Source organism: Telopea speciosissima, chromosome 6, assembly GCF_018873765.1.
Source record: "Telopea speciosissima isolate NSW1024214 ecotype Mountain lineage chromosome 6, Tspe_v1, whole genome shotgun sequence".
Taxonomy (NCBI): domain Eukaryota; kingdom Viridiplantae; phylum Streptophyta; class Magnoliopsida; order Proteales; family Proteaceae; genus Telopea; species Telopea speciosissima.
This window is the reverse complement of record NC_057921.1, coordinates 54,176,608-54,204,459: the sequence shown is the minus strand read 5'-3', so window position 1 is coordinate 54,204,459 and position 27,852 is coordinate 54,176,608. Positions and strand designations below refer to the sequence as shown.

The 27,852-nt window shown below is 42.3% G+C and overlaps 2 protein-coding genes and 1 pseudogene across 3 annotated transcripts in view; 1 reads left to right on the top strand and 2 right to left on the bottom strand.

Moving 5' to 3' along the window:
• Positions 1-27,852, top strand: part of LOC122666203 (SH2 domain-containing protein A-like) — a 54,323-nt gene that overhangs the window by 23,881 nt on the left and 2,590 nt on the right. The gene's annotated exons all lie outside the window — the stretch shown is intronic.
• Positions 62-27,852, bottom strand: LOC122666205. 2 transcript variants are annotated; one of them, XM_043862354.1, is made up of 2 exons: positions 27,319-27,852; positions 62-1,355 (listed from the first exon to the last, which is right to left on the bottom strand). In XM_043862354.1, exons 1-2 carry the CDS (start codon positions 27,850-27,852, stop codon positions 99-101), a joined length of 1,791 nt encoding a protein of 596 aa, XP_043718289.1. In that variant the 3' UTR covers positions 62-98. The 2 variants fall into 2 exon arrangements, with proteins under 2 accessions (XP_043718289.1, XP_043718288.1); XM_043862353.1 differs by lacking the exon at positions 27,319-27,852 and having other exon boundaries at positions 62-2,018.
• LOC122666206 lies at positions 8,654-10,509 on the bottom strand (annotated as a pseudogene).

Genomic DNA, 27,852 nt, shown 5'->3' with positions numbered 1-27,852 from the left:
CACACAACACCAAAGTTGGATTAATCGAAGAAACCAATCAAAGGGAGGAAAAAAATGAGAAAAATTTATTTCATTCATATAAATTTGGTTCGAAAAAATCAATCCAAGACAACGAGTTTCTGGTAGTCTGCGCCAGAGATAGCGAGTTCCATTGTGATATCTGGGCTGAGCAACCCATCATTTTCTAAGAACAGCGTCACCATATTCTTGGAAAATCCACTCACTAGAGCAACCCCACTCTGGTTGCTCGGCACCGGTGTCGCTCGCGAGTCCCTCAGGTTCCAGAACACAATCTCCGGCACCACCGATCCGTACCCGCTTTCCTTGAATTTCCACTGTATCGCTTTATAGTCTGTCTCCCAATTGTTCTCCGATGCCTGGTCGAATTCCATGTCGCTAAACACGAAGACCCTCTTTATCATCTGCTCCTCTTTTAGTTTCCCTTCAACGGCAACTTTTAGTATTTGATCGAACAGTCGCTGAAAATCTGTGTTTGCTCCCCAATTCATTTTTCTTATGAACTCAGTCTTCGATTCAAGATCATTTCCCTCGATCATGTGAAGCTGAGGACGATGGCTGAAGGTGATTACTTTCCCTTTCCATGGCTCTTCACTCAGCTCCGAGATTAATAGCCCCAGTGCAACACAGACTTCCATTGGAGTGCCATCCATGCTTCCAGAGACGTCGCAGACCGCAATGCAGTTTCTCAGCTTTCCCTCCTTTGACAGATCGTCCACCATTCTCTGCCACTGAAGCTCTGCAACTTTGCCACCGTCGACGTCATTTAAGGATGCTATGATCTCGTGCGGCAGCAATGCACCGGCAGCGATTTTAGCTTCTCCGCGTTGTACACTGCCGAGATATTCCTGGAAACGCTCCTGGTCGTGTTTCAGGAAGTGCCCCTTGTAGGTTTTCATGGCAACCGAGGCAACACGATTGTACGGAAGCGAATTCCACAAATTTGCAGACATGTAAACCACCGACAACTCTAAGACTTTGCGGAGTGGGACGAGATATTCCTTCCGGAGACGATCGCGGATTCGGTAGGCATAATGAGCTTCTTCGACCCCCTCGTATTCTAGGTAAGAATTCCGCGGAAAGACTCTCCTGGCGATGCTTTCACAGAGGAGAATTGATCGATCGAAAGAAGAATCGAGAGAGGGACACCACTTGGCTGCAAGGCTTATATTACTGAGTTGTCTAGACTTCAAGAACTGAAGATCGGCGACCAAGAGCTCAGCGAAGACATCAGAGACCCGATCGTGCAAGTATCGGTAGTCTGGATCACGGCTATACCTCTCGACAGCCTTCTTCGCCTTGGAGATCACTTTTTCCTTCTTCAAATTTATGACCTTCTCCGTTGCAGCCGCTATCCTCTGATTCCACTTCACCCGCGGCATAAAGGATTCTAAAGTTACACGTTGCGGTCTACGTTTCTTCGACTTTTTCCTCTTGAAGATCGGCCTCGGCCTTCTCGTTCGTACTCCGTTAGGTCTCCATACCTGTGCATTTTTTCGAACATCAGCTCCTTCGATCAGCCTGTAGAGAATCTCCGGCAAATCCTTGAAGTAACCAAAATCTGCAAACCACCTCACGTTGCAGGCGAGGGTTTTAGGGTGGTTTTTGTGGAGCCATAGAGCAGCTGTATAGAATCCTTCCTTGTCTGACTTTCCAGTTCCTCTCACACCTCTCAAGTTGCAGATAAGCTTGAGAGTGGTTAAAGCATTGTGGCTCCATGCCAAATCTAACCACTGTTTCAGATTCTCGGGTGGTGTATCAGGGACGACATGGAAGAAGAAGTCGAGGCAGGGGTTGCCGGTAGATAAGAAGGTGGGAGAGTTGTTTTCCGTGAACCCCATCGGCGGTTTACTGGCGATATTGTTGAAGCCAGATACCAAAGCATCCATGAAAGGATTGCCGGAGCTAGCTGGCTTTGGTTTTCCAGCGGAAGAAGGGGTGGAGAGGTGGATTTCGGGAGGGCCGAGGAGTAGAGAATGAGGAGGATCCATGATGAATGTTATCTCTGTGGAAATGCGTGCGTTATGTGTTCTCTTCTTAACAGGGACAGGTTTCTTGGCCTCCAAGCTTTCGGCTTCCCCTTTTGGTAACCTCCTTTCTCTCTCTCTCTCGGATCATTATTCTCCTACCGTGCTTCCTATCCGCCATGTATCTTACCCATCGACGCAGGACTCTCTTAGTCTGTTAGTCTGTTACAATCTTATTTACATTTTTCTCCCCTTCTTGGCCTCCAAGCTTTCCTCCCTATTTTATAGGAAAACATTCCCCATTCCCCATTCCCCCTCTTGCCGGGCTCATTGCAATGAAATAGGTAACTTATAAAAGCCAGATTTTGTTACCAAATCCACTCCCTCTCTTCTCTCTTGCTTGCTGACTTGGCTGGTACTACCAAGTCCGTTTTGTAAACTCTGCCTTGCAAAGGTTCTATATTATAAGTTTTTTATAGCTAAAAAAAAACAAAAAAATTTCTCTCTCCCTCCATCTCTCCCTGCCTCCTATTTTGACATAATCATTGAATGAAATTGGGACCCTCTTTTTCTTGGTGTATTCACATAAGAGCTAATGTAATTATTGTTAGAGCAAAGCTTTTATAATCTCTAAAATAGTGCAATCATGAATTGCTTATTCCTAGATTTGTTTAACACTAGGTATCTTTAGATTTTGTTTGCCTTTTCATAAATGGGATGGTGGTGGGAGAGAAGACACTATCATCTGCGTTGAAGAATGATTCTACTTCGGATGATATGAAAAAGATATCTAGGTATCTATAGATTTTGTTTGCCTTCACATGAATGGGATGGTGGTGGGAGAGAAAACACTATCATCTGCATTGAAGAATGATTCTACTTCGGATGATATGAAAAAGGTATCTTCGGCTGATGGTGGAGGGGATGGAGATTTCAGAATTACATTCATTAAGCACAAGTCGTGCTTTTGACTTTCTCTGTTAAGGATTACTTGGTGAAGGTGCAAGAAAAATAATTGCTTGAATTATTTATTTATTTTGTAATTCATGCAGTTCTCTGCTTAAGCAATGCCTTTTTGTTTTCCTGATAACAGAACCTTCCATTGGAATTATCCATTTACAGTTCATGTGCTTCTGAGATCGAAGAAGAAGGTGGTGATGGTGTTTGGAGTGTTGTTAGTGGCAGGCAAGGTTAGTTGTGCCTTTTTTTTTTTTTTTTTTGGGTGAATAGGTTGTTGTGCTTTTATATTATCTCTTATATCAGATATTATGGTTGAATGTCATTTCTTATTTATGTTTTTCAGTGTGTGGTTATGGGTTATGTAGAATTCTAATGTACAGTTATATGTTCTATTGCATTTATATATTTATCTTAGTGTAATACACTAATACTTGTGCATACAATATTGAAGTTTCTAATGATTCTAGAAACATGGTTTTCTTATCATCGGGTGACATTTCTGACACCTTAGGCCTGCATGGTAATATTTCTGTTTCTGGGCCATGTTTCTATTCCAGGAATGATTTAAATTTTTTTTTTTTTAATTTGTTACTGGGCCAAATTTTTTGATAAAAAAACATGTTTGTTAAACACATAGTATTTTCGTGTTTTTTGGACAAAAAAACAGTTTCGCTTTCCTTAAATTTTTGCGTATTCAATAGAAATACGTTTGTTATGCACAATAATTTTTGTCTCTGGAACTTCTATAAATTTTCAAAAATGCCATTGAATACCCAAAAATTTGGTGGAGGTGGTGGCAGTGGTGGTGGTGGTGGAGGAGGAGATGGTGGTTGTGGCAGTGGAGATGGAGGTGGGGATGTAGGTGGCAGTAGTACCGGTGGTTGTGCTGGCGGCAATGGAGGTGGTGGTGGCGGTGGTAGTAGTGGTGGTAGTGGTGGAGGTGGTGTTAGTGGCGGTGGCAGCAGTGGAGGTGGCAGTGGTGGAGGGAGAGGTGGTAATGGTTGTGGTGGTGGCATTGGAGGTGATGGTGGTGGTGGTGGAGGTAGTGGCGGTGGTTGAAGTTGCATTGGAGGTGGTGTTTTATTTTGAACTTGAAATTACTGCTTTGACCATCAAATTAACCATGTGCTCATTAAAAAGCAACTCTCCCCTTTATTACTTCCTTTTATTTCTGGGATAGAGAAGCTTCAAATTGGAGCTTCTTTATTTCTATTTCTCATCAACTGTTTACCATAGACTTGGTCATAGAAATGTTATGCTATAATGGTGAGATTTTAGAGTTCTACATGAGATGGAACATACAAATCTTGGGCATAGACACAAGGGCCCTGACACAAGGGGCCTGCATGATAACACTTCTGTTTCTTTATTTCTTTTTTGTTCCTGGGAACAAAAAAATAACCGAAATGTGTTTGTTAACACCGGTTCATTTTTTTGTTCCTGGGAATGAACGGGGACAAAAATGTTTGTAATGGAATAGTTGGTTACTTTTAACATTATTCTGAAATTTTAAAAATTAGACTTTGTCCTATAATAGTCTTAGGAAGAGTTATTCATGCATTTTCTACTAACAATTTGATGTTTGACAGAAAAGTGCCTCTCGGAAGGTGATTGTCTTAACCATCAATGAGATTTGAAGATCTACAACCATTTTGTACTTTACTTTCTTTGTGCTGGCTTCAATTGGTTCATCGATTTCAGAAACTAACTCTCTAATTTAGAAACTAAGAAAATGAATCAAGAAAGGCAAAAATCAGAAGCAAAATGAATACCTGAAATTGATACCTTTAATGGATTCTGCCTTTTATGAGCTTGGCCAAAATTTTCTTGAATCATGTTTGAATTTGAATTGTGTTATTTTCATCAGTTAGGCAATCATACTTTCTGATGTAACAAAATGGATACCTGGAGAATGTTTGATGCGGTCCAACAGCATGCGCTGGCTTTGTATATCATAAGGATCCATTCATGATCCAATATAACAGCTCATGTGTCAAATCCTTTAGTTTCAAAGAAATTGTTCCTGTCATTTGTGAAATTATTTATTTATGGATTATTTTTACTGTCTTTCATTGAATGAAATATTTGTTAGTATTTGTTGGAACAAAATCCACTTTGATTCCCTCTTGTATGAATCAATGATTGGACACAAATTTTTTTTGATCTGGGAATATTTTTCACTAAAATTTTCCATATTAGTTCTTATTTTTTATTAAAATGTTTAGGGACCATGATATTGACACCCCATGCATATTTGTTGGTCTAAATACCTCAGCACAGCTTTCCTTTTTGAAATGCCTTTTTTTCTTTTTCCTAAGAAAAAATCTATCGTTATTTGTATGTTAGAATTCTAATCTTACTTGTTCACCACCACATGCAGGATGAGAATGCTTTTGGGAAAAGTTTGGAGGAGAAACATGAAAGCATTGAAGGAACAGACAGTACGTCATCTGATTCTGAAAGTGTTCAAGCAAGAATTTCCGCTTTCAAGATGGTGAGAATCTCTAAAAAGCCAATTTCAGATTTGACAGTGTTTAAATACTGCCTAGGAAGCATAAATTAGTGAGCTTTACTGCTGAAGGAGATTGCCACATCTGCTACTGACTCGGAGATGGGAGACTTCACACAGCAGATTTCTTTGTACACAGGGTGTTTTCACCATAGGTAATGGTTTTAACAAATTCAATACTTGTGCTCTGCTGTACCTGTAAAAATGGAACCCAAATAGAAGCTGGGTGCAACTTGGGCCTATCGGGGCCTGACCATGTCCATCCTTTGGAACTATTGTGTCAAACCGTAGAGATATCCTTCCAAAATGAACCCGAGTACATTCTGCTTAACTCTAACTCAACCTGGGATGTGGTGGTTAGCCTTGGATTAGAAAAAAATATATTATGAGATAATTTATGTTGTAGGCTCAAAGTAAATTCAAAGGGAGAGAGTCAACTTAATATACTCATATATATAGTAGATGTTACATGAGAGGTCAGTTATGCCAAATTTTTGTATAGAAATGAGGAATTTTATAAGCAGTTGCAAAAGCATAAATCAAGAAATGACCCTCCTTCAGCCCTTTTGACAATCATCCTAGCACCATTTAAAGAAAAAATGGCCAATATCCAACGCATAGATTGCTTGATGTTTTGAGACATTCTCATATTTTATTGCTTTAGGAAAATAGTGGGACCTCAATAAACATTTTGAACCATCAATGCTATATACTCTATTACTTTCTTGCTTCTTGAATTCTGAATACTCAATAGCTGCCCTCTCACCACCACCCCCCCCACCCCTCCCTAAAAAAAAAAAAAAAAAAATGGACAAATGATTGGCTGTTTGATCATCAGTCAACATTTTTGAACCATCAATGACTTCCAGGTGCCATTTGAATCTGCAAATCTAATTGCAAAACAATTGGTACAAGGAGCACAAGTGTGGAACTCAAGCTCACAAAACAGCCACCAGGTTCTTTGGGATAATGCAATTTTTGAGATTGAAGAGCAGTTCATGAGGATCTCTTGCTGCAGAACTAGGTGTCTAACAGAACAGGTAACTTGTATTTGTTTTAGGACACACTCAAAATTACTGCCTCTATAGAAGACTGAAGAACTCATGAGTTGAAATTGATTTTCCTAGCCATGGGAAAACACGAGTATGGTGAGACAACCTGGTGATTTCGTCTTATGGGAATATAAACCTATTGGTCATACGGTTAAATCCCTGAATATACCCTGGCAATCTGGCATGACATTGTTACTGTTGAATTGGGTCAGTCACTGCATCTTGAACTTCTTGATAAACTAATGAGGGTCAGGAAATCTATTTTTGAAGGTTAGCCAAGCCAGTTGAACATGGTAGGTGTGAAGAAAGGAGTTTGCTGAGCAATTATTGCATTTGGTTTTTGTGACAAATATCTTGAAACCTGATGAGTTCTCTTTGTTCTACGTTTCAAGGACTTGGAGCTTCTGCGTAGAATTGCAGGATGCCAAGTGGCACTGGTTATACCCAGTAGCTTTCTTGTTATCGACAGATAGAAGGTTTTATTACACACGATGAGGCAGAGTGTTCACTCAGAGGTCTAAGGGGAATCCAAGGGCCAGGGACTTTCATTCCAAGGTTTCCTACTTCTCGGTGTTGGTCCCACCCAGATGCTAGTAGCTTGGTTGTTACTTATGTTGGTCCAATTACACACTTCACCATTGAATGCTTTCAATTGATTATAGGTGTATTTGTCATTTTCAGAATGCAGGTTTTTTTTTTAAAAATATTATTTTCCTTCTGTTACAATAGCAAAATGTACTAGTGATAGGAAATGGGGTTTGGTTGATGTTGCTTCCCCCTCAGCCATACATTTGGCAATCGGTAGCAAAGAGTGTTGCATTTTTTGAGCTGTTGTCAGTTCAATTGGTGGCCTACATTTTTTTAAAATGCATGTCACATACTGTGCTTGATCCATACTAGTATTAGAGTGAAACCCAGTTATATTTATTTAGTACCTCTTTACCCAGTTGTATTTATCTAGTACCTCTTTTGCTTGTGTAAAACTCTAAAATAGGGAAAGGAACCCCATAGATTAAAGAGTCTTAAAAATCAAGGGCAAAAGGTTGTGTGTGCATGACCGACCATGCATACAGCCGTCAGATGAAGTTGAGGTGATGCACCATAGACCCTCATTCCCATCCAACGGCTTTGTACATGATCTTAAAACTCTTCCTTAAAATCGATTTATAGTATTAAGCATTATTATAAAGTGAAACAAAAGCACGAGCAACTTTGAATTCAAGGGGTGAGGTACTTCTTTCCTTTGTTTATGCGCTTTGCAGTTTATTTTTTGGATATGTTATGGATTTATCATACCAAGATAAAATTTAGCTACTAAAAGTTATGTCCAAAGTGTCTTCAAAAATTTTATGCAACACTGAAGCGAATAAAGTCCAATCCCTAGTCCTTTCTAGCAAACTTTTCTTAGGTTTCTAAAACATCTTAGAAACACTATCAACAGAGAAGGAATAATTCCTTCTTCATGGGTGAAGTGACCGTGTTTAATTATCATGCTCTTACCCACTATTGACAATGTCAGAACTACCTTCCCTTTTGGCAATCTAATTCTACCGATGCTCATGATGCAGGAATTGAATAAAAAATTGGGTCCCCACTCCCCACAAAATATATATAAAATCCAAAGAACTTGTAGATTTGCATCTCATATGTATGCTTGGAGAAACACTTAAGCTACTTTCAACCAAACCAAAATTTTGTGATTTTTTTGGGTTAGAGAGAGTGGATTAAGTTGAATAACCTATAGGGAAAGGGATTCATGTGAATCCCTTCGATGATCCGTACAATTCTTTACTGGTAATTAATTTTCTGCTCCCTTCCTGAAGGGGAATACTGATGCATCTCGATGCAAGAACGACAAGAAGAGTGGAGTGGGTTGGCATTGTCATAGAAACCATAAGTCTCCCTGTGTTGGTATTGTTATCAGTATCTATTTGCATGGATGTTATTTATATTCAATAAAGACTACGGCTGAAGGTTTCCACTACGTGGTTGATGGAGTTTTGAATTTCTTCCACCACGTGCTTTTCAATGGACTAATGAGATCCGTTTTTATCAAAAGAATAAAAAATCAGAATTGAACTTTTATCAAAGAAGAAACCAATCAAAGATGAGGAAGAAAAAAAATGAGAAAAAGTTATTTTATTCATGTAATTTGATTCGGAGACATCAATTTAAGACAGCGAGTTTCTGGTACTCTTCGCCAGAGATGGCGAGTTCCATTGCCGCGTCTGAGGCCTCTGGGCAAACCAACCAATCACCCTCTAAGAACAGCTTCAACAAATTCTTGGAAAATCCACTCACTAGAGCCACCCCACTCTGGTTGCTCGGCACCGGTGTCGCTCTTGAGTTCCTCAGGTTCCAGAACACAATCTCTAGCTCCACCGATCCGAACCCGGTTTTCTTGAATTTCCTCTGTTTCGCCTCATAGTCTGTCTCCCATTTCTTCCCCCATATATTCCCCGACGCCTGTCGAACTCCATGTCACTAAACACGAAGACCCTCTTTATCAACTGCTCCTCTTTTAGCTTCCCTTCAACGGCGACTTTCAGTATTTGATCGAACACTCGCTGAAAATCTGTGTTTCCTCCCCAATCCATTTTTCTTATGAAATGAGTTTTTGATTCAAGATCAGTTCCCTCGATCATGTGAAGCTTAGGATATTGGCTGAAGGTAATTACCTTCCCTTTCCATGGCTCTTCACTCAACTCCGAGATTAATAGCCCCACTGCAACACAGACATTCATTGGCGTCCCACGCATGCTATCAGAGACGTCGCATACCGCAATGCAGTTTCTCAGCTTCCCCTTTTTTGACAGATCGTCCACCATTCCCTGCCACTGAAGCTCTGCAACTTTACCGCCATCGCTGTCTTTTAAGGATGCTATAATCTCGTGCGGCAGTAATGCACTGGCAGCAATTTTGGCTTCTCCGCGTTGTACACTGCCAAGATATTCCTGGAACCGCTCTTTGTCGTGTTTCAGGAAGTGCCCCTTGTAGGTTTTCATGGCCAGCGAGGGAACACGATTGTACGGGAGCGAATTCCACAATTTTGATGACATGTAAACCTCCGGCAACTCTAAAGCTTTGCGGAGTGGAACGAGATATTCCTTCCGGAGACGATCACGGATTCGGTAGGCATAATGAGCTTCTTCGATACCCTCGTATTCTAGGTAAGAATCCCGCGGAAAGACTGTTCTGGCGATGCTTTCACAGATGAGAATTGATCGATCGAAAGAAGAATCGAGAGAGGGACACCACTTGGCTGCAAGGCTTATATTACCGAGTTGTCCAGACTTCAAGAACTGAAGATCGGCAACCAAGAGCTCAGCGAAGATATCAGAGACCCGATCGTGCAAGAATCGGTAGTCTGGATCACGGCTATACCTCCAGACAGCTTCTGTCTCATGGATAAGAGTTTCTTATTCCTCAAAACGCTGGACGACTTCTTCCGAATATCGCCCTTCTTCATTGCAGCCGCTATCCTCTGCTCCCGTGGAGCCACACGTTTCTGTTTACGTTGCTGAATTTCTTTCTCCGACAATCTTTTCCTCTTGAAGATCCGCCTTGGCCTCGGTCTCGGCCTCGGCCTTAGCCTTATCATTCTTCGTACTTTGACAGGTCTCCGTTTCTTTGCAATTTTCCGAACATCAGCTCCTTCGATCAGCCTGTAGAGAATCTCCAGCAAATCCTTGAAGTAACCAAAATCTGCAAACCACCTCATGTTGCAGGCGAGGGTTTTAGGGTGGTTTTTGTGAAGCCATAGAGCAGCTGTATAGAATCCTTCCTTGTCTGACTTTCCAGTTCCTCTAACACCTCTCAAGTTGCAGATAAGCTTGAGAGTGGTTAAAGCATTGTGATTCCATGCCAAATGTAACCGATTTTTCAATCTCTCCGGTGGTGTATCAGGGACGACATGGAAGAAGAAGTCGAGGCAGGGGTTGCCGGTGGATAATAAGGTGGAAGAGTAGTTTTCCGTCAACCCCATCGGCGGTTTTCTGGCGACATTGTTTGTTTGGAGGGGTGGTGGGGTGGAACTGGGGATGACATTGTTGAAGTTATATACGACATCGTCGGAAGGGTCGGATACCGTAACATCGGCGAAGAGATCACATACCGTAGCATGGGCGTAAGATTTCCTCTGAGGAGGATTCATGTTGAGAGAATGGTCTATCGAAATGGTTAATGTGTTCTATTCTTTATAGAGACGGGTTTCTTGGCCTCCAAGCTTTCGGCTTCCCTTTTTGTAATCTCCTCCCTCTCTCGGATAATTATCCTCCCACTGTGCTTCCTATCCGTCCGCCATTGACGCAGGAACTCTCCCTATTTTACAGGAATACTTTCCCCCTCATAACCGGGCTCATTGCTAGACTCCTCTTTGAGAATGTCATTTCTTATTGGTAAAATTACATGATTAGCCACTATTGAATTTCAATTTACAAAATTATCCAGCAGATGTTTACTCCAACAAAATCACCCAAAACTGTTGAACAGTGATGGCCATTGAGAGGGGGGGGGGGGGGTGAATCAGTGGACTATAAAAATCTTTTCCCTCAAGCAGGTTCACCTCCTAGATCACCTGTTGAGATCTTTAACACTCACCGCAACCAACCACACAGTCTTCTTAAAAGGCAAACAAGCACACAACCACACTCTAACTAGCAATCTTGACACAGTTACATACAACCACAATCACTGATACTGCTGCCAAGAGCTGCTAAACAAAGTGCTGCCAAGAGCTGCTATGTCAACTGTTGGAGATCCCTCACTCAAGCACACTGACTCAATCACAACTGGAGGATCTGAATACAAACCACAAAATCGTGTACACACCCCAGCCAGACTCAAAGGCTCTACCAAGTGTGTACACCCATTGTCACACCCCCATCCCTGAACCACGGGAAATGCAACCGGAGCATACAACTACGCTCTCCAACCACCAGAATCACTGATGCAGTACCCAAGTCTTACTCATTCACAACGACAGATAATAGGTAAAAAAAAGAAAGGATTAATATTAATAACATCAGAGTTAGCAGAAGCTAGGTGATAGCATATAAAATATCATCTATTCAAGTTTACCCCTTCAAGTACAATTCGTTCTAATCAGGACCTATGTATTACCTACTATATAAATAATACATCTATCATGAAAGGAATCAAAAGAATACACCTATAATTCAAAATGAATAATCAAGTGCATCAAAAGATAGCCACCGGCCATAAGTCACTGTCCCGCCAAGGAACACACATCGCAGCAACACTCTGGTCCATGCTCCACGATCTCCGGAGTCCACCAATCAACGTAACCAGCCTCAGGAGTCTCGTACTCTGTGCCACTCTGCTCGAATGTACCGCATCAACTAAAAATATGTTTCCTCGAGGAGTGAGCTCCAATCGAGCCCAATGAGTGGCTAAGCCACACAAACATACACAATAATAATAATGAATGGGGTTGATCGCAAACCATACATGATGGACGGATACCAAGGTGTCCCATACCACCAAGGTAGACCGTACATCACATACAATTTACAATCATGCTACATGAATGAATGATGATGTATAGTTTTATTGTTATCCACCTAACACACAACTAAGTCAGGTATAGTACTATAGCAACACCTTAGGTAGCATCCCCGACATCGGTACCATAAACGGATGGTATACTGGCGATGACAAACCCGAGTCGCGCTGAAGCCTCGCTGTGCCGGTCTCCACCAAGAGATATACGCAAACCCCAAGTCAAATCCCGTCCCGGCGTTCGGCCCAAAATACGGTTGGCGCCCGAACTTCCCGGGTGGGTATACCCAAATAACGGTAGGAACCCACGGATTTGACCGACACCTAACCCCCTGTCGGTAAGGGTCATAGTACTGGGTAAACATTTATCCTAGCCAGCATTCACCTATTGTATGAGTGAGGTACGCATGTGCATAAGCCAGAGGCCGAGTCCATAGATACCAAAATACGGTCGGTCGGCTATCCTCTCGCCCCTCTAGCCCATAAGCGTATACAAGTACGAGATGTGAATACCGAAGATAGTCGGTCGGTCACCATCCCGTTTCCACCTAATGCAATGGACAATTCTAATGCAATTTCAAGTACGGTGATCTCAAGCCCAGCACCCACCGGCACTTGGATCCCGCTCCAAAGCCCTAGATCTACATGCCATGAGTGAGTCCATATTATGGAATCCCGGTCCAACCAACCGCACGAGTCCCATAACTAAATCCAACACCATTCGCACCATAGTGCAATAAAATAAATAATATCGCAAGACAAGAATGTAAAGTCCTATCAACATCTAAACATTTATATCGTCCTATATCTTACTAATAATTATATATTATAGCACACATGCATGAATGACATTCGCAAGACACGACACACAAACATTCCATAAATTAAGACGTTTGCTTAACTCACTCACCGATTCTTAGTCAATCGTCGATGCGGAGCTCTTCAAATCGGCGTTCGATGCCAAGTACACTGTTCCACGTACTAATACGCCCCGAGCCGGTCACCAACCTAAAGAGAGTGTACAACGTGGGGAGAGATTAGTGCCTTAGGGCTAGAAGAGTTGGGCCCCATAAGTTATCAAACAAGGCTAAAATAGGGGACCGGCACATACAGCAAGGCTATATCATGTGCCTGTCCATGTGCCTGTCCATGTGCCTGTCCCTCTCGGACTTTCCCACCGGAAGATCTAGGTTCTCAGGGACTGGCACTTGCATGTGCCTGTCCATGTGCCTATCCCTCTCGGACCTCCCACCGGCAGATCTTTCTGGCACTTGCATGTGCCTGTCCATGTGCCTGTCCCTCTTAGACTTCCCACCGGCAGATCTAGTTTCTCAGGGACTGGCACTTGCATGTGCCTGTCCACGTGCCAGTCTTGCTGTTCATGCCATTCCGAGAATGATTTTGCAGCCCCAAAGTCTTGGGCTAAAATGGGGTATTCTTTGGGGTTTTTTAGGGGTCTCTTTGGCCATGAGAACAACTCCAACCAAGGTGCCATAGCACACACCCAACATGGATTTGTAAACCCCATGATCGATTAGGTTTTCCTCCATTAAAATACATATGGAAAGAAAACTCATGGGTTTGGGTATTGGGGTTTTGAAAGGGTCTTTAATCAATGTTATTTAACATCCCTCAAACCCACACATCTACGGTCTTCCATGAGGGTTGGTAAAACCCATAAATGGAGGTAAATCCCCAACTTAGGGTTCATAAATGGAGAAGGGTGAATGGGTTTAAGGTAGGGTTAGGTGCTTCATAGTTAAACATCAAGGATTTGCCATTAATGGCTCTTCTAATTGAGTAGATGGAGCACTCAAGGTGTGCTCCACCAATTCAAACCCTAGGTAATAGAATTAGGGAAAGAGAGATGGAGAGAGAGAGAGAGAGAGAGAGAGAGAGAGAGAGAGAGAGAGAGAGAGAGAGAAAGAGACTCACCAAGGGTTGATGATGATAGCTTGTGCTCCACCATACTTCTCCCTTCTCCTTCCTTCTTCCTCTTCTGCTTTCTTCTTCTTTCTTCTTCTTCTTTCTTCTTCTCTTTCTTCTTCTTTTTTTTTCTCCTCTCCTCTCCACGATTTAGGATTGAAATGTGAGGTGAATAGTAGTTTTGGGTCTTTAATAACCCATCTAGGTATTAGGTCTTGTTTGGTTAGTCTCAAGTCCTTAGGTCCATTTGTTTAGGAGCTTGTTTGGTTAGGTATAAGCCCAAGGTCTAGTTTAAGTCATTGGGCTATTGGATCCACTTGGGCCCATGGCCCATGGCCCATGTCCTAAGTTCTAGTTACAATTAGAAAGAGACTATGCTCCTAAGCCCAAGCCCATTCTAGTTCTTATGCTTATTAATGGTCATGCATAGGCATGAATTATTCGGATAGTGACTTACTCCCAATCATCGCTAAGTGGATAAGGGCGATTCAGGTGCGGGCCCCGCGGATCCCTATCATAAGGGAATTCCAAGAATATGCTTTCGTGGACGATTTTCCCCCTTTCTCTGACGGTGGATCTTTCCTCGAGGACTTCCCCTGTTTCGCGGTCGACAATCTCGTGTGATGGCTTGAGTATTATGACCCACAGTTCACGAGCGTACTCCACTCTTGGTTCTACACAAAAGGTTTAAACCAGACCGGTGGTCAGATCGCGTTTCAAACCGGGTTTTGGGCACGGATTTAACACCCATCCTGCAGAAAGGCACTTCTAACCAAAGCAAGCAAGCATCCACAACACAGAGATATACGTGCTTCGGCAAGTTGCCTATGTGCATGGAGTAATGGTCACTTGGACCTCAGCATCTACTCATCACTAATTTTCCCAGCATAAAACTGAGAAGCCGCACCCACGGCAGATGATGTTTCAGTCACACCTATGACTCAGGACATCTGACCTGCTTCTATCTCTAAGTATAGAGACAAGGGTGTTACCCCCAATGGTTTTTCCAGCACCCACTGGTAACCAGCACTGTGTCCAGATGCAACTGGACAACTCAATAAAAATAATTGGGCTTATACAAATGCTCTACAATGAAATCCACATAGCATAGGTCTATGGCAGTATAACCTAGCTAGCATATGCAATGGAAATACAGTATATCAAACACAACAGGCAATAAAGTGTAGAAAATGTCACAAACATGCACTGTCTTTGATCACTGATGTCCGGTGATGGAGTCTGGCAACTCTGGCGGCTCACTGGAATCTTCAATTTCTCCCAATTTGATGGAGAACTAAAATCTTCAAGTGTGCTCTGTCACTGGAGTCCTGGAGTGGTTCCTGATAGTGTGGGAAACCACTGTCTTCTTCCTTTTCTTTCTTTTCCTTCTATTTCCTTCCCTTTCTTTTCTTTTCTCTTCTTTTCCTTTCCTTTTCTTTTTCTTTCTTTCTTCTTCCTTTCTTTCTTTTTGCACTAAACCTTCCTTCCTTCTTCTTCCTTTCTTCTTCTTCTTTTTTTTTCCTTTTATCTTTTCCCTCTTCCTTCTTGGCTACAACCACCTAAAGAAGTTTTGGTTCTATGATTTCAGAATATCAATGGCATCAAGGAAGGGCTGGAGACATGAGATAGAGAGGGAGACTCAAATCATACAACACCTCTTAAGGCTTAGGGCTGCAACCCCTTTTTTTCTTCTTCCTTCCTTCTCTTTTCCTCTCCTTTTCCTTCTCCCTTTTCTTTTATTTTTCTCTACATGATTCTGAAGCTTCTTTTTCATTTTGGAGAAGAAGAAGAACCATTTCTCTCTTCTTTCTACAAAAGATCAAGTAAAAGACTAAATAGCCCTTTTTAGATGGACCAATGGAATTTACATAAAAGGAATCTTCAATCAAGCATTGATTAAAGTACTTCTCTTAAGGTAGAGAGAGATTGGCACAGTTATCCAAAGTACTTTTTGAAGAACCAATCAAAAGCTTTTAAATGGAATCAAAGACTATTTGAAAAGCTTTTTAACTCATCCATTCACAGCCTTCACGTGGGAGAGAAATGATTTCCTTTTTTTGAAAATCTCTTCAACTTTGATAATTTCAAAAAGAGCCCCTCTAACCTCACTTATTTATATCATCATAGACATTAATTATATTTATTTGTATTTAAACCCCTGAGTCCAAAAAGTGATCTTAAGCTGCTGGCCGAGAGCAAAATTTGAAATCCAACTTTCCAGATTTGCTTCTAATTTGCGCATCCAAACGGAAAAAATCATAACTCCCTCATTTGACGTCGGATTGACGAACCGTTTGAACCAATGGAAAGAAGACTCGACGAACTAAAATATTCAAGTGGAATACTCCACCCAGTTCTATCAATATACCCTCCAAAAATACCGACGAACACGCTGCTAGTGTGAAAACCTGTAAAATCAATATTCTTAATGCACCTAGCCTTCACCCAAGGCTGTATAAGGCATCCAAACACTGCAATGAACAATCTCATGCTGCCACATAATCCCCGGATGCTCCAGTATCATTGCCAACATGCCACGACACTGTCAAATGACCAAAATGCCCCTGGATGACTCCCAAACACTATGGGACCTCTGTATACACTACCATACCCCTGTAATGATATCACTGCCGTAGTGAACACTGTAAGAACTACTGGGGATGGTGCCACACTCATCAACTGCAAACCTCTGACATCACCACTAACTGCTCTGTCCTCTCACTGTCCTGAAATTGCTCATCTGATGACTGCCATATCCACCAAATGCAACAACACACTGTCGAGAACTGCACTATGTGTCAACTGATGTCTCCAATCCAAGCACTACTACAGGAACTCTACTGCTATAACCTGAGTCCTGTTGGGGGCACTAATGAACATCTAGTGAGCTCCCCCTCTCTTGTGCACCTAAGTGCACCTAGTGCCTGGGAGGTGTGCCCACTCCCACACCCAAGCTGAGTGGTGTGAGGGTGGTGAGTGTAGCTGCACACACCTCAGTGTGCCTCTCTCTCCAAACTCTCTGACCAACTGCCTTGGTCTTCTGTCTGGGCTTCTTCTCAAAAACTCTCCTGCTCTGTTGCTTATCTCTTTGCTCAGTCACTACTCTATATCTCTGTTTGTGCCTTTGTCTCTGCTCAACTGAACCAACTGACCTCTCTGTTGCCTGCCCAACTGATGGTCTAGCTGTACTGGTCTGTCTCACTGCTGCATGTGTCTCTGGTGAACCCTTCACTCTCCACACACAACACAAGGCCCTCTCGAGACCGGTCACTAGACTGTGGCAGTCGATCTTTGTCTCTCCTGTCTCTGCTGCTGTCTACTCATCTGTTTTGCCTCCTAGAACCTCTTCTAGGTTTCCTGGTTCTGGAGTGTAAATAATCTCTCTGTTGCTGAGCAAGATGAGGGGAGAGAACAGTCCTACAATGCTTGGCCCAATGTCCAAGCTGGTAACATCTGAGACACTCCACTGACTGTCTGCCTAGTGGTGCTATGGGAGTCCTCCCTCCACAGCTACTGGATCCTACTCTCTGAGTGCACTCTGCACTCCTGTGTCCATACCCACTGCACCTGTGACAATACCCATGAAAATGTGACTGTCTCACTAGGGGCTGCCTTTGCCAACTGGGTGGTACTCTATGCCAACCCGTAGGAACCATCTGCCTCTGATGGGGAAATCTACTGAACCTGCCATGCCCAACTAATCTCTGATATAACATGTTATATCTCCCTGTGTCACCATGTCTGCCCTGCCTCTGTTGGCCTCTACCTCTGAACTCTATACCTCTCCTCTGTATCTGCTGGGTGATACCTCTGATCTGCCTCTGCTGAGGACTACCTCCACACTGTGCCTGGTGTGCTGGAGGTCTCATCTGCCTGTGCCTCTGATCTCTCTGTCTCTGTCTCCTCTGAGCTCTCTGCTGAGTCCTCCTTTGAGCTGTGCTAGTGCTCAATCTCTGTGGTCTGTTCAAGTCTGTCTCTGCAACTCTCTTAGATGACTCACCCTGCTTTGTAATAGAATCAGAACTAATGATGGGTGGTCTCTGACAATCTACAGATTGAGCTGGCTGTCAATCAATACCTACAACCACAGATGGGATGGATGTCTGACTGCTCTGAAGCTCTTGCAACTATGTCTGCAATGCTATGACTTCTGCCTGAAATCCTCTGCATCTCTCCTCAAGTTGACTATCACACAACTCCTGTATTGATGTCTTCAGTAATGATCTCAGAGCTGTAGTCTCCTCCTGCAGACTGCTGTACAGGTCATCTCTCCTGATAACCTGAGCCTCAAGCTCCTCCACTATAACTGTGGACTCTCTCAGCTGAGCTCTCAAGGACTGGATGGTCTCTCTGGCATCTGTGAGATCTCTGGAGATCTCCTGGTGTCTATCATTCTCCAGTCTCAACTCACTGAGAGTAGATGTCAGCTCTCCTCTCCAGTCAATCTCTACATCATCTACCTCATCCTCAGACTCCTCATGTGAACTCTGAATCGCCATGCTCTCTCTCTCATCAGAAACCATACATACAGGCCTATCCACCTCTGTCTCTGAATGAATAGAAGAACACTCTCCTGATGATCTACTAGCTACCTCTGATGCTGACTCATCGCTAGCTGACTGTACAACTGCTCTGTATGGTTCACAATCATATAAGCTCTGAAGTCTATCCCACATAGACTCGGAGGAAGTACATCCACTAACCTTAACTTTAATGCTGTCACTCAATCCATCAAGTATAAGAGTTTTGGCTTTGAAATTAAACCCTTTTTCTTTCTTTGACTTTCCACAGTCTTTCTTGACTACCTGATACACATCATAGCCTCCTTCACCTCCAATGTATGAGTCCATCCTGCATCTCCAGAAAACATAATCTATACCATAGAAGATAGGTGCTCCTGAATCAGAAAATCTGGGATGTCCAAGGCTATCGACTGCTGCCATCACTACCAAGATCACCCTAAGCTGCTGAAGCTAACTGCAGGGACCTTGCTCTGATACCAATTGTTGAACAGTGATGGCCACTGAGAGGGGGGGTGAATCAGTGGACTATAAAAATCTTTTCCCTCAAGCAGGTTCACCTCCTAGATCACCTGTTGAGATCTTTAACACTTACCGCAACCAACCACACAGTCTTCTTAAAAAGCAAACAGGCACACAACCACACTCTAACTAGCAATCTTGACATAGTTACATACAACCACAATCACTGATACTGCTGCCAAGAGCTGCTAAACAAAGTGCTGCCAAGAGCTGCTATGTCAACTGTTGGAGATCCCTCACTCAAGCACACTGACTCAATCACAACTGGAGGATCTGAATACAAACCACAAAATCATGTACACACCCCAGCCAGACTCAAAGGCTCTACCAAGTGTGTACACCCATCCTGCAGAAAGGCACTTCTAACTAAAGCAAGAAAGCATCCACAACACAGAGATATACGTGCTTCGGCAAGTTGCCTACGTGCACGGAGTAATGGTCACTTGGACCTCAGCATCTACTCATCACTAATTTTTTCAGCATAAAACTGAGAAGCCGCACCCACGACAGATGATGTTTCAGTCACACCTATGACTCAGGACATCTGACCTGCTTCTATCTCTAAGTATAGAGACAAGGGTGTTACCCCCAATGGTTTTTCCAAAGACCCACTCGGTAACTAAGACTGTGTCCGGATGCAATCGACAACTCAATAAAAATAATTGGGCTTATACAAATGCCCTACAATGAAATCCACATAGCATTGGTCTATGGCAGTATAACCTAGCTAGCATATGCAATGGAAATACAGTATATCAAACACAACAGGCAATAAAGTGTAGAAAATCTCACAACCATGCACTGTCTTTGATCACTGATGTCCGGTGATGGAGTCTGGCAACTCTGGCGGCTCACTGGAATCTTCAATTTCTCCCAATTTGATGGAGAACTAAAATCTTCAAGTGTGCTCTGTCACTGGAGTCCTGGAGTGGTTCCTGGCAGTGTGGGAAACCACTGTCTTCTTCCTTTTCTTTCTTTTCCTTCTATTTCCTTCCCTTTCTTTTCTTTTCTCTTCTTTTCCTTTCCTTTTCTTTTTCTTTCTTTCTTCTTCCTTTCTTTCTTTTTGCACTAAACCTTCCTTCCTTCTTCTTCCTTTCTCCTTCTTCTTTCTTTTTCCTTTTCTCTTTTCCCTCTTCCTTCTTGGCTACAACCACCTAAAGAAGTTCTGGTTCTATGATTTCAGAATATCAATGGCATCAAGGAAGGGCTGGAGACATGAGATAGAGAGGGAGACTCAAATCATACAACACCTCTTAGGGCTTAGGGCTGCAACCCCTTTTTTTCTTCTTACTTCCTGCTCTTTTCCTCTCCTTTTCCTTTTCCCTTTTTCTTCTATTTTTCTCTACACGATTCTGAAGCTTCTTCTTCATTTTGGAGAAGAAGAAGAACCATTTCTCTCTTCTTTCTACAAAAGATCAAGTAAAAAACTAAATAGCCCTTTTTAGATGGACCAATGGAATTTACATAAAATGAATCTTCAATCAAGCATTGATTAAAGTACTTCTCTTAAGGTAGAGAGAGATTGGCACAGTTATCCAAAGTACTTTTTGAAGAACCAATCAAAAGCTTTTAAATGGAATCAAAGACTTTTTGAAAAGCTTTTTAACTCATCCATTCACAGCCTTCACGTGGGAGAGTAATGATTTCCTATTTTTGAAAATCTCTTCAACTTTGATAATTTAAAAAAGAGTCCCTCTAACCTCACTTATTTATGTCATCATAGACATTAATTATATTTATTTGCATTTAAACCCTTGAGTCCAAAAAGTGATCTTAAGCTGCTGGCCGAGAGCAAAATTTGAAATCCAACTTTCCAGATTTGCTTCTAATTTACGCATCCAAACGGAAAAAATCATAACTCCCTCATTTGACGTCGGATTGACGAACCGTTTGAACCGATGGAAAGAAAACTCGACGAACTAAAATATTCATGTAGAATACTCCACCCAGTTCTATCAATATATCCTCCAAAAATACCGACGAACACGCAGTTAGTGCGAAAACCTGTAAAATCAATATTCTTAATGCACCTAGCCTTCACCAAAAGCTGTATAAGGCATCCAAACACTGCAATGAACAATCTCATCCTGCCACATAATCCCCGGATGCTCCAGTATCATTGCCAACATGCCACGACACTATCAAATGACCAAAATGCCCCTGGATGACTCCCAAACACTATGGGACCTCTGTATACATTGCCATACCCCTGTAATGATATCACTGCCGTAGTGAACACTGTAAGAACTACTGGGGATGGTGAGGACACAATCCAGTCACTACATGCACTGCCATAAGCATGTCTACTCAACTAGAATGCTGCTTGACTGGCCTGAGCGTTATAACTGCACCAAGATGCATTGTATTGACCACAACAACACACATGCACTGTGTTGACAACAATGACAACCAACACACAGTCACTGCCATCTGCACTGTGTGTTCAACAAAAACAAGTTTTGGTATTCGAAAATAACCAACCAGTATCATCGTACCGTATTCTTACGTTTCTTCTTTGTTCCCTCTCTCTGTCTCTCTGTGTCAAAATGTATCGCTGCACAAATGGGCTCCAGAGGTGGCACCAAATCCAGTTCATCATCGTCACAATTGCCGCCGGCTAATCACCCGGGGCTCTCCGATGACTACTCCATCTGTGGCTTCACCAAAGGCGCCCACTTCTTCTCCATCTCCTCCTCCTGCAGCCATGGGAAAAGCCTCTTCTGCATTTACTTCGACATTACCCCCAGTCGCTTACTCGCTCCTCCGGCCAAAGCCCTACTCGATCACCACCACTTGTCTCTCCTTCCAATCGCGAAGCCTTTTCCGACTAGTGCACCTGAAGTATTGCCACCTACATGAACTATGAGGACTTCCATTTCAACTTCATCGAAAGTGAATAGGGATTCAAAATAAGAAACATAACTATGGATTTGGAAAACCGAATGATTAGTAAAAGGCTAGGTTCAAATTTTTGCTTTCAAGTGATGCCTTCGGTGCTGAGAGTCTTTCGCTCTCAAGTGTGTAGCTGGGAGACAATGATAATTTACCTCAGAAGTTGCTTTTGCATCTCTCAACAATTGGCTTTGCATTTCGTTTTGACCCATCTTGGTTGTCTGTCACCACCTAACTATCTCTGTGACCACTTTAATTTGGGTTTTCTCTGTTATCTGTGTTGTCTCCCTCTGCAACTCTCAATCTCCGGGGAGTATCTCCTTTGACTACATCTTCAATCCAAAATTTCACTATGTAGTCCCTCATTTTTTGGCAATGATTCTTCTCAATCGAGGGATTCACGACAAGATTTAATGGCCTTTCTCTAGTAAGAGTTCAACTTCACCGATGATCCAAAATGGTGTTTCACATATCTGAGTTAGGTTTTCATACATAACGATTTAGGGCTTTTTAATTATGGTTTCCGGCGACTCCTCCATTCCCTGCAAATTCTGGGAATTACTTACTTCATCCTCTAATTTTCGGCGACTTCATCGTCTTGGAAAATACGAAGCAATCGGTATGCTAGTCACTGTTTTGGCTATTTTCGTAATACCTATACTTATTTTGAGTAGTTTTGTTTAAACAAACAAGTGTTAGATAATTTTGTAAAGTGAAACTCAATAGTGGCTAATCATGTAATTTTCCCTTTCTTAGTTATGTTTTCAGCATGTGGTTATGGGTTTTGTAGAATTATAATGTACAGTTTATATGTTTTATTGCATTTATATATTTATCAGAAGCTGTGTTTGGTATGCATTGTAGGTCGATGTCGCATTCTCAGACCACAAAAACAACTATTTTTATCATCTGAGAATAAAAAATCAAACTATAACACGTTCTAAAAATGCATACCAAACATTGACAAGAGTGTGATACTTATGCATATTCTAATGCTACTAGGGACATATATGGCTTCACCTTATTTCTTTGCCCAAGATATATGTATGTTCCATCTCATGTAGAATACTCTAAAATCTCACCATTACATAACAACATTTCTATGGCTAGTAAGTCTATGGTAAACAGTTGATGAAATAGACACTTAATTAGGAAGAGTTTTTACTCATGCATTTTCTACTAGCAATTTGATGTTTGACAGAAAAGTGCCTCTTAGAAGTTGATTAAGCATGATTGGTAAGCACTGCCACATCTTCTCAAAAATTTCTAGCAGTAATTTGGGTTTGGTTTCTCAGTCCCTTCAGAGATGTGAGAAGAATATTAGAGACTGCTACCCCTTCATGGATTGGGGTGTTTGGAAGGACAAAGGTTCATGTTTTTGATGGGCTACAGTAAATGAGGATGTTGAGAAGAATAGATGACTAGCAAAGGTTGCATTCTGAGGAACTTAATTAGGAGTAGCTCCAATAACTGAAATGGTTCAGTCATGGGTAACAAAGGTCGTGTTTGGTGTGTTGGTCAAGTGCTCACTTGCTGATTGAACGCTTGATCACGGGTTCAAGTCCTGAAAACAACCTCTTTGGAAACAAGGGTAAGGCTACGTACATCTGATCCTCGCCAAACCCTGCCAAACGCGGGAGCCTTGTACACTGGGTACGACCTTTTTATGTGGCACTGCTTATACCCGGTAGCTCTCTTGTTATTGACAGGTAGTATGAATGCCATGTGGATATGTCTACATTGGCCAAGTGGATAGAAGGTTTGATCACTCAGGTTCAAGGGGACTCCAAGGGCCAAGGACTTTTCATTCTAAGGTTTTCCTACTAATCAGTGTTGGCCCCACCCAGATGCTGGTAGCATGGTTGTTAGTTATGTTGGCATAGGCTGTGTGTTCCTCATTTCCAGAATGCAGGTTTTATTTTCCTTTTATTATACAATAGCAGTGTAGTGATGGGTTTTATTTGGCTGAAAATATGTAAGCAATCCATGGACAAAATAGAGGACCTGAAATAGAAAAACAACCATTTTTCCTATTTATTTTTCAACGTCCATGAGATTTGTAATTTGTTACATCATGTCCAGTTCCTGTGACCTTTATTTATGTGGCTCTGGCTCCGTCGGAGGGACCTCTCTATATGTCTTATGCTTGCTGCTATACACATGACCTGTTTAGTTCACAATGTCCATAGTATTTGTAATGTGTTAAGGCAGACTTGGGACCGGACCCTGTGACCTTTTGCTAAGCTCAGGTTTCCTACTTTATCTGCCAAAGTACATGAATTATTTCAGCACCAACACGATTTTTTCCCACGAATAGCATCCGTTGATGCATAAGCTTTGTAACAATTAACTCAAAAAAAAAAGGGGAAGGGGGAAGGGGGAAGGGGGGGTTTGGGGGGAAGGGGGAAGAGGGGGTTTGGTTGGGGGGGGGGGGGGGTGTGGAGGAGGAACCCCATATATTGTATGACCAACACAGCCATCAGATGAAGTTGAGGTGGTGCATCGTAGACCCTCATTCCCATCCAATGGCTTTGTGAAACAAAGATATGAGAACTTTGAATTCAAGAGTTGAGGTACTTCTTTCCTTTATTTTTGATGTTTGCAGTTTATTTTTTGGATATGTTGTGGATTTATCATACCAAGATAAATTTTTAGCTACCAAGTTTTGTCCAAAGTGGCTTCAAAAATTTTATGCAACATTGAAGCGAATAAAATCCAATCCCTAGTCCTCTCTCTATCTAACTTTTCTTAGGTTTCCAAAACATTTTAGAAACACCATGAACAGTGAAGGAAGAATTCTTTCTTAAAGGGTGAAGTGACCATGTGATTAAACTTTTGGATCATTATCACGGTTTTGCCCACTATTGACAATGTCAAAACTACCCTCCTTTTTTGCATTCTAATGCTATCGATGCTCGTAGTGCAGGAATTGAAGGAATAATTGAGTCCCCTTCCCCACAAAAAATATATAAAGCCCAAAGAGCTTGTAGATTTGCATCTCATATGGATGATTGGAGAAACACTTAACTGCTTTCAACAAAATGAAAATTTTGTGTATGTAAGAATGTGACCTTGCCTCTTACCGGAAAAAAAAAAAAAATGTGACCTTGCCGTGATCAACTCACAATTATTGATAAAACAACCAATCATGCTTCACCCCTCCACGCCCCCTCCCCTACACCTAGGCTAAAAAACCAAAAATGAATTTTTTGTGTTAGAGAGAGTGGATTAAGTTGAATAACCTATAGGGAAAGGGATTCATGTGACTGCTTGAATTCCTTCGATGACCCATACAATTAGGGGTGTAAATGAATAGCCGAAATCCATTTCTCCCATACAATTAGGGGTGTAAATGAATAGCCGAAATCCATTTCTATATCCGTGTCCGTATCTGTTTAGCACTATTCGAATCCATCCGAAAACTAAATGGATACAGATACGGATAGACTATAATTATCCGAAAAGCTATATTTATATGTAAACGGATAAAATATCTGGATCCATATCCGGGTCCATATCCGTTTACCGCTATCCGAATCCATCCGATAGCTAATCGGATGCGGATGCAGATATAGCACTATCCGAGCCGAATCCGATCCGTTTACAGCCCTACATACAATAGGTTGATATGGTTCTTCAGCATTAATTGACTAAACAGGACAGGCTAGGACGCTCAAAACCTGAAAATCCGTCCATCCAACACATGAGAGGATGAAAATACACCACTGCCCATATTTTAACTGTTGGAGATGAAAATCCCTCCATATGGTTCAACTCTATGAAAAAAGTCACAATTCAACATCAAATCAACAAATCCATTTACAAATTGATTGTTTCTACGTTTATTTGCTGGGAATAAAATTTCTGCTCCCTTTCATTTCAGCCACTTTTATAAAATGTTCATCATTTAAGCGTTTATCTAATCATAAAAAAATCAAAATTGAGTATGGAGGATTTTATTTCGGCAGCTCAACAAGCCTTCATTGAGTTCTCTCAATTTCATCCGCAAAAGAAAATACCATCTTTCGTCTTTCTCATGGGTGAATGCCGCGAATCAATAGAACAATTTTTACAAAAAAAAAACACATAATGAGAAAGAAACCAATCAAAGATGAGGAAGGAAAAAAATGAGGGAAAAACTCATTATTGTATTCATGTAATTTGATTCGGAGACATCAATCCAGGATAGCGAGGTTCTGGTATTCTTCGCCAGAGATAGCGAGTTCCATTGTGATATCTGGGCTGAGCAACCCATCATTTTCTAAGAACAGCGTCACCACATTCTTGGAAAATCCACTCACTAGAGCAACCCCACTCTGGTTGCTCGGCACCGGTGTCGCTCGCGAGTCCCTCAGGTTCCAGAACACAATCTCCGGCACCACCGATCCGTACCCGCTTTCCTTGAATTTCCTCTGTATCGCTTTATAGTCTGTCTCCCAATTGTTCTCCGATGCCTGGTCGAATTCCATGTCGCTAAACACGAAGACCCTCTTTATCATCTGCTCCTCTTTTAGTTTCCCTTCAACGGCAACTTTTAGTATTTGATCGAACACTCGCTGAAAATCTGTGTTTGCTCCCCAATTCATTTTTCTAATGAACTCAGTCTTCGATTCAAGATCATTTCCCTCGATCATGTGAAGCTGAGGACGATGGCTGAAGGTGATTACTTTCCCTTTCCATGGCTCTTCACTCAGCTCCGAGATTAATAGCCCCAGTGCAACACAGACTTCCATTGGCGTCCCATCCATGCTTCCAGAGACGTCGCAGACCGCAATGCAGTTTCTCAGCTTCCCCTTCTTTGACAGATCGTCCACCATTCTCTGCCATTGAAGCTCTGCCACTTCGCCACCATCATCGTCATTTAAGGATGCTATGATCTCGTGTGGCAGTAACGCCCCGGCAGCGATTTTGGCTTCTCCGCGTCGTACACGGCCGAGATATTCCTGGAATCGCTCCTTGTCGTGTTTCAGGAAGTGCCCCTTGTAGGTTTTCATGGCCACCGAGGGAACACGATTGTACGGGAGCGAATTCCACAATTTTGATGACATGTAAACCTCCGGCAACTCTAAGGCTTTGCGGAGTGGAACGAGATATTCCTTCCGGAGACGATCACGGATTCGGTAGGCATAATGAGCTTCTTCGACTCCCTCGTATTCTAGGTAAGAATCCCGTGGAAAGACTCTTCTGGCGATGCTTTCACAGATGAGAATTGATCGATCGAAAGAAGAATCGAGAGAAGGACACCACTTGGCTGCAAGGCTTATATTACCAAGTTGTCCAGACTTCAAGAACTGAAGATCGGCAACCAAGAGCTCAGCGAAGATATCAGAGACCCGATCGTGCAAGAATCGGTAGTCTGGATCACGGCTATACCTCCATACAGCCTTCTGCCTCATGGATAAGAGTTTCTTCTTCCTCAAAACTCTGGCCGCCTTCTTCTGAATACTGCCCTTCTTCATTGCAGCTGCTATCCTCTGCTCCGCCGGCGCTACACGTTTCTGTTTGCGTTGCTGAATTTCTTTCTTCGACAACTTCTTTTTCTTTTTTCTCTTGAAGATCCGCCTTCGCCTTAGCCTTATCATTCTTGGTCCTTTGATAGGTCTCCCTGTCTTTGCAATTTTCCGAACATCAGCTCCTTCGATCAGTCTGTAGAGAATCTCCAGCAAATCCTTGAAGTAACCAAAATCTCCAAACCACCTCATGTTGCCGGCGAGGGTTTTAGGGTGGTTTTTGTGGAGCCATAGAGCAGCTGTATAGAATCCTTCCTTGTCTGACTTTCCAGTTCCTCTAACCCCTCTCAAGTTGCAGATAAGCTTGAGAGTGGTTAAAGCATTGTGATTCCATGCCAAATGTAATCGCTTTTTCAGAGTCTCCGGTGGTGTATCAGGGACAACATGGAAGAAGAAGTCGAGGCAGGGGTTTCCGGTGGATAAGAAGGTGGGGGAGTAGTTTTCCGTCAACCCCAT

Excerpts from the sequence above, each read along its gene's own strand:
- LOC122666205 (XM_043862353.1), bottom strand. The coding sequence starts at position 2,009 with ATGGATCCTCCTCATTCTCTACTCCTCGGCCCTCCCGAAATCCACCTC.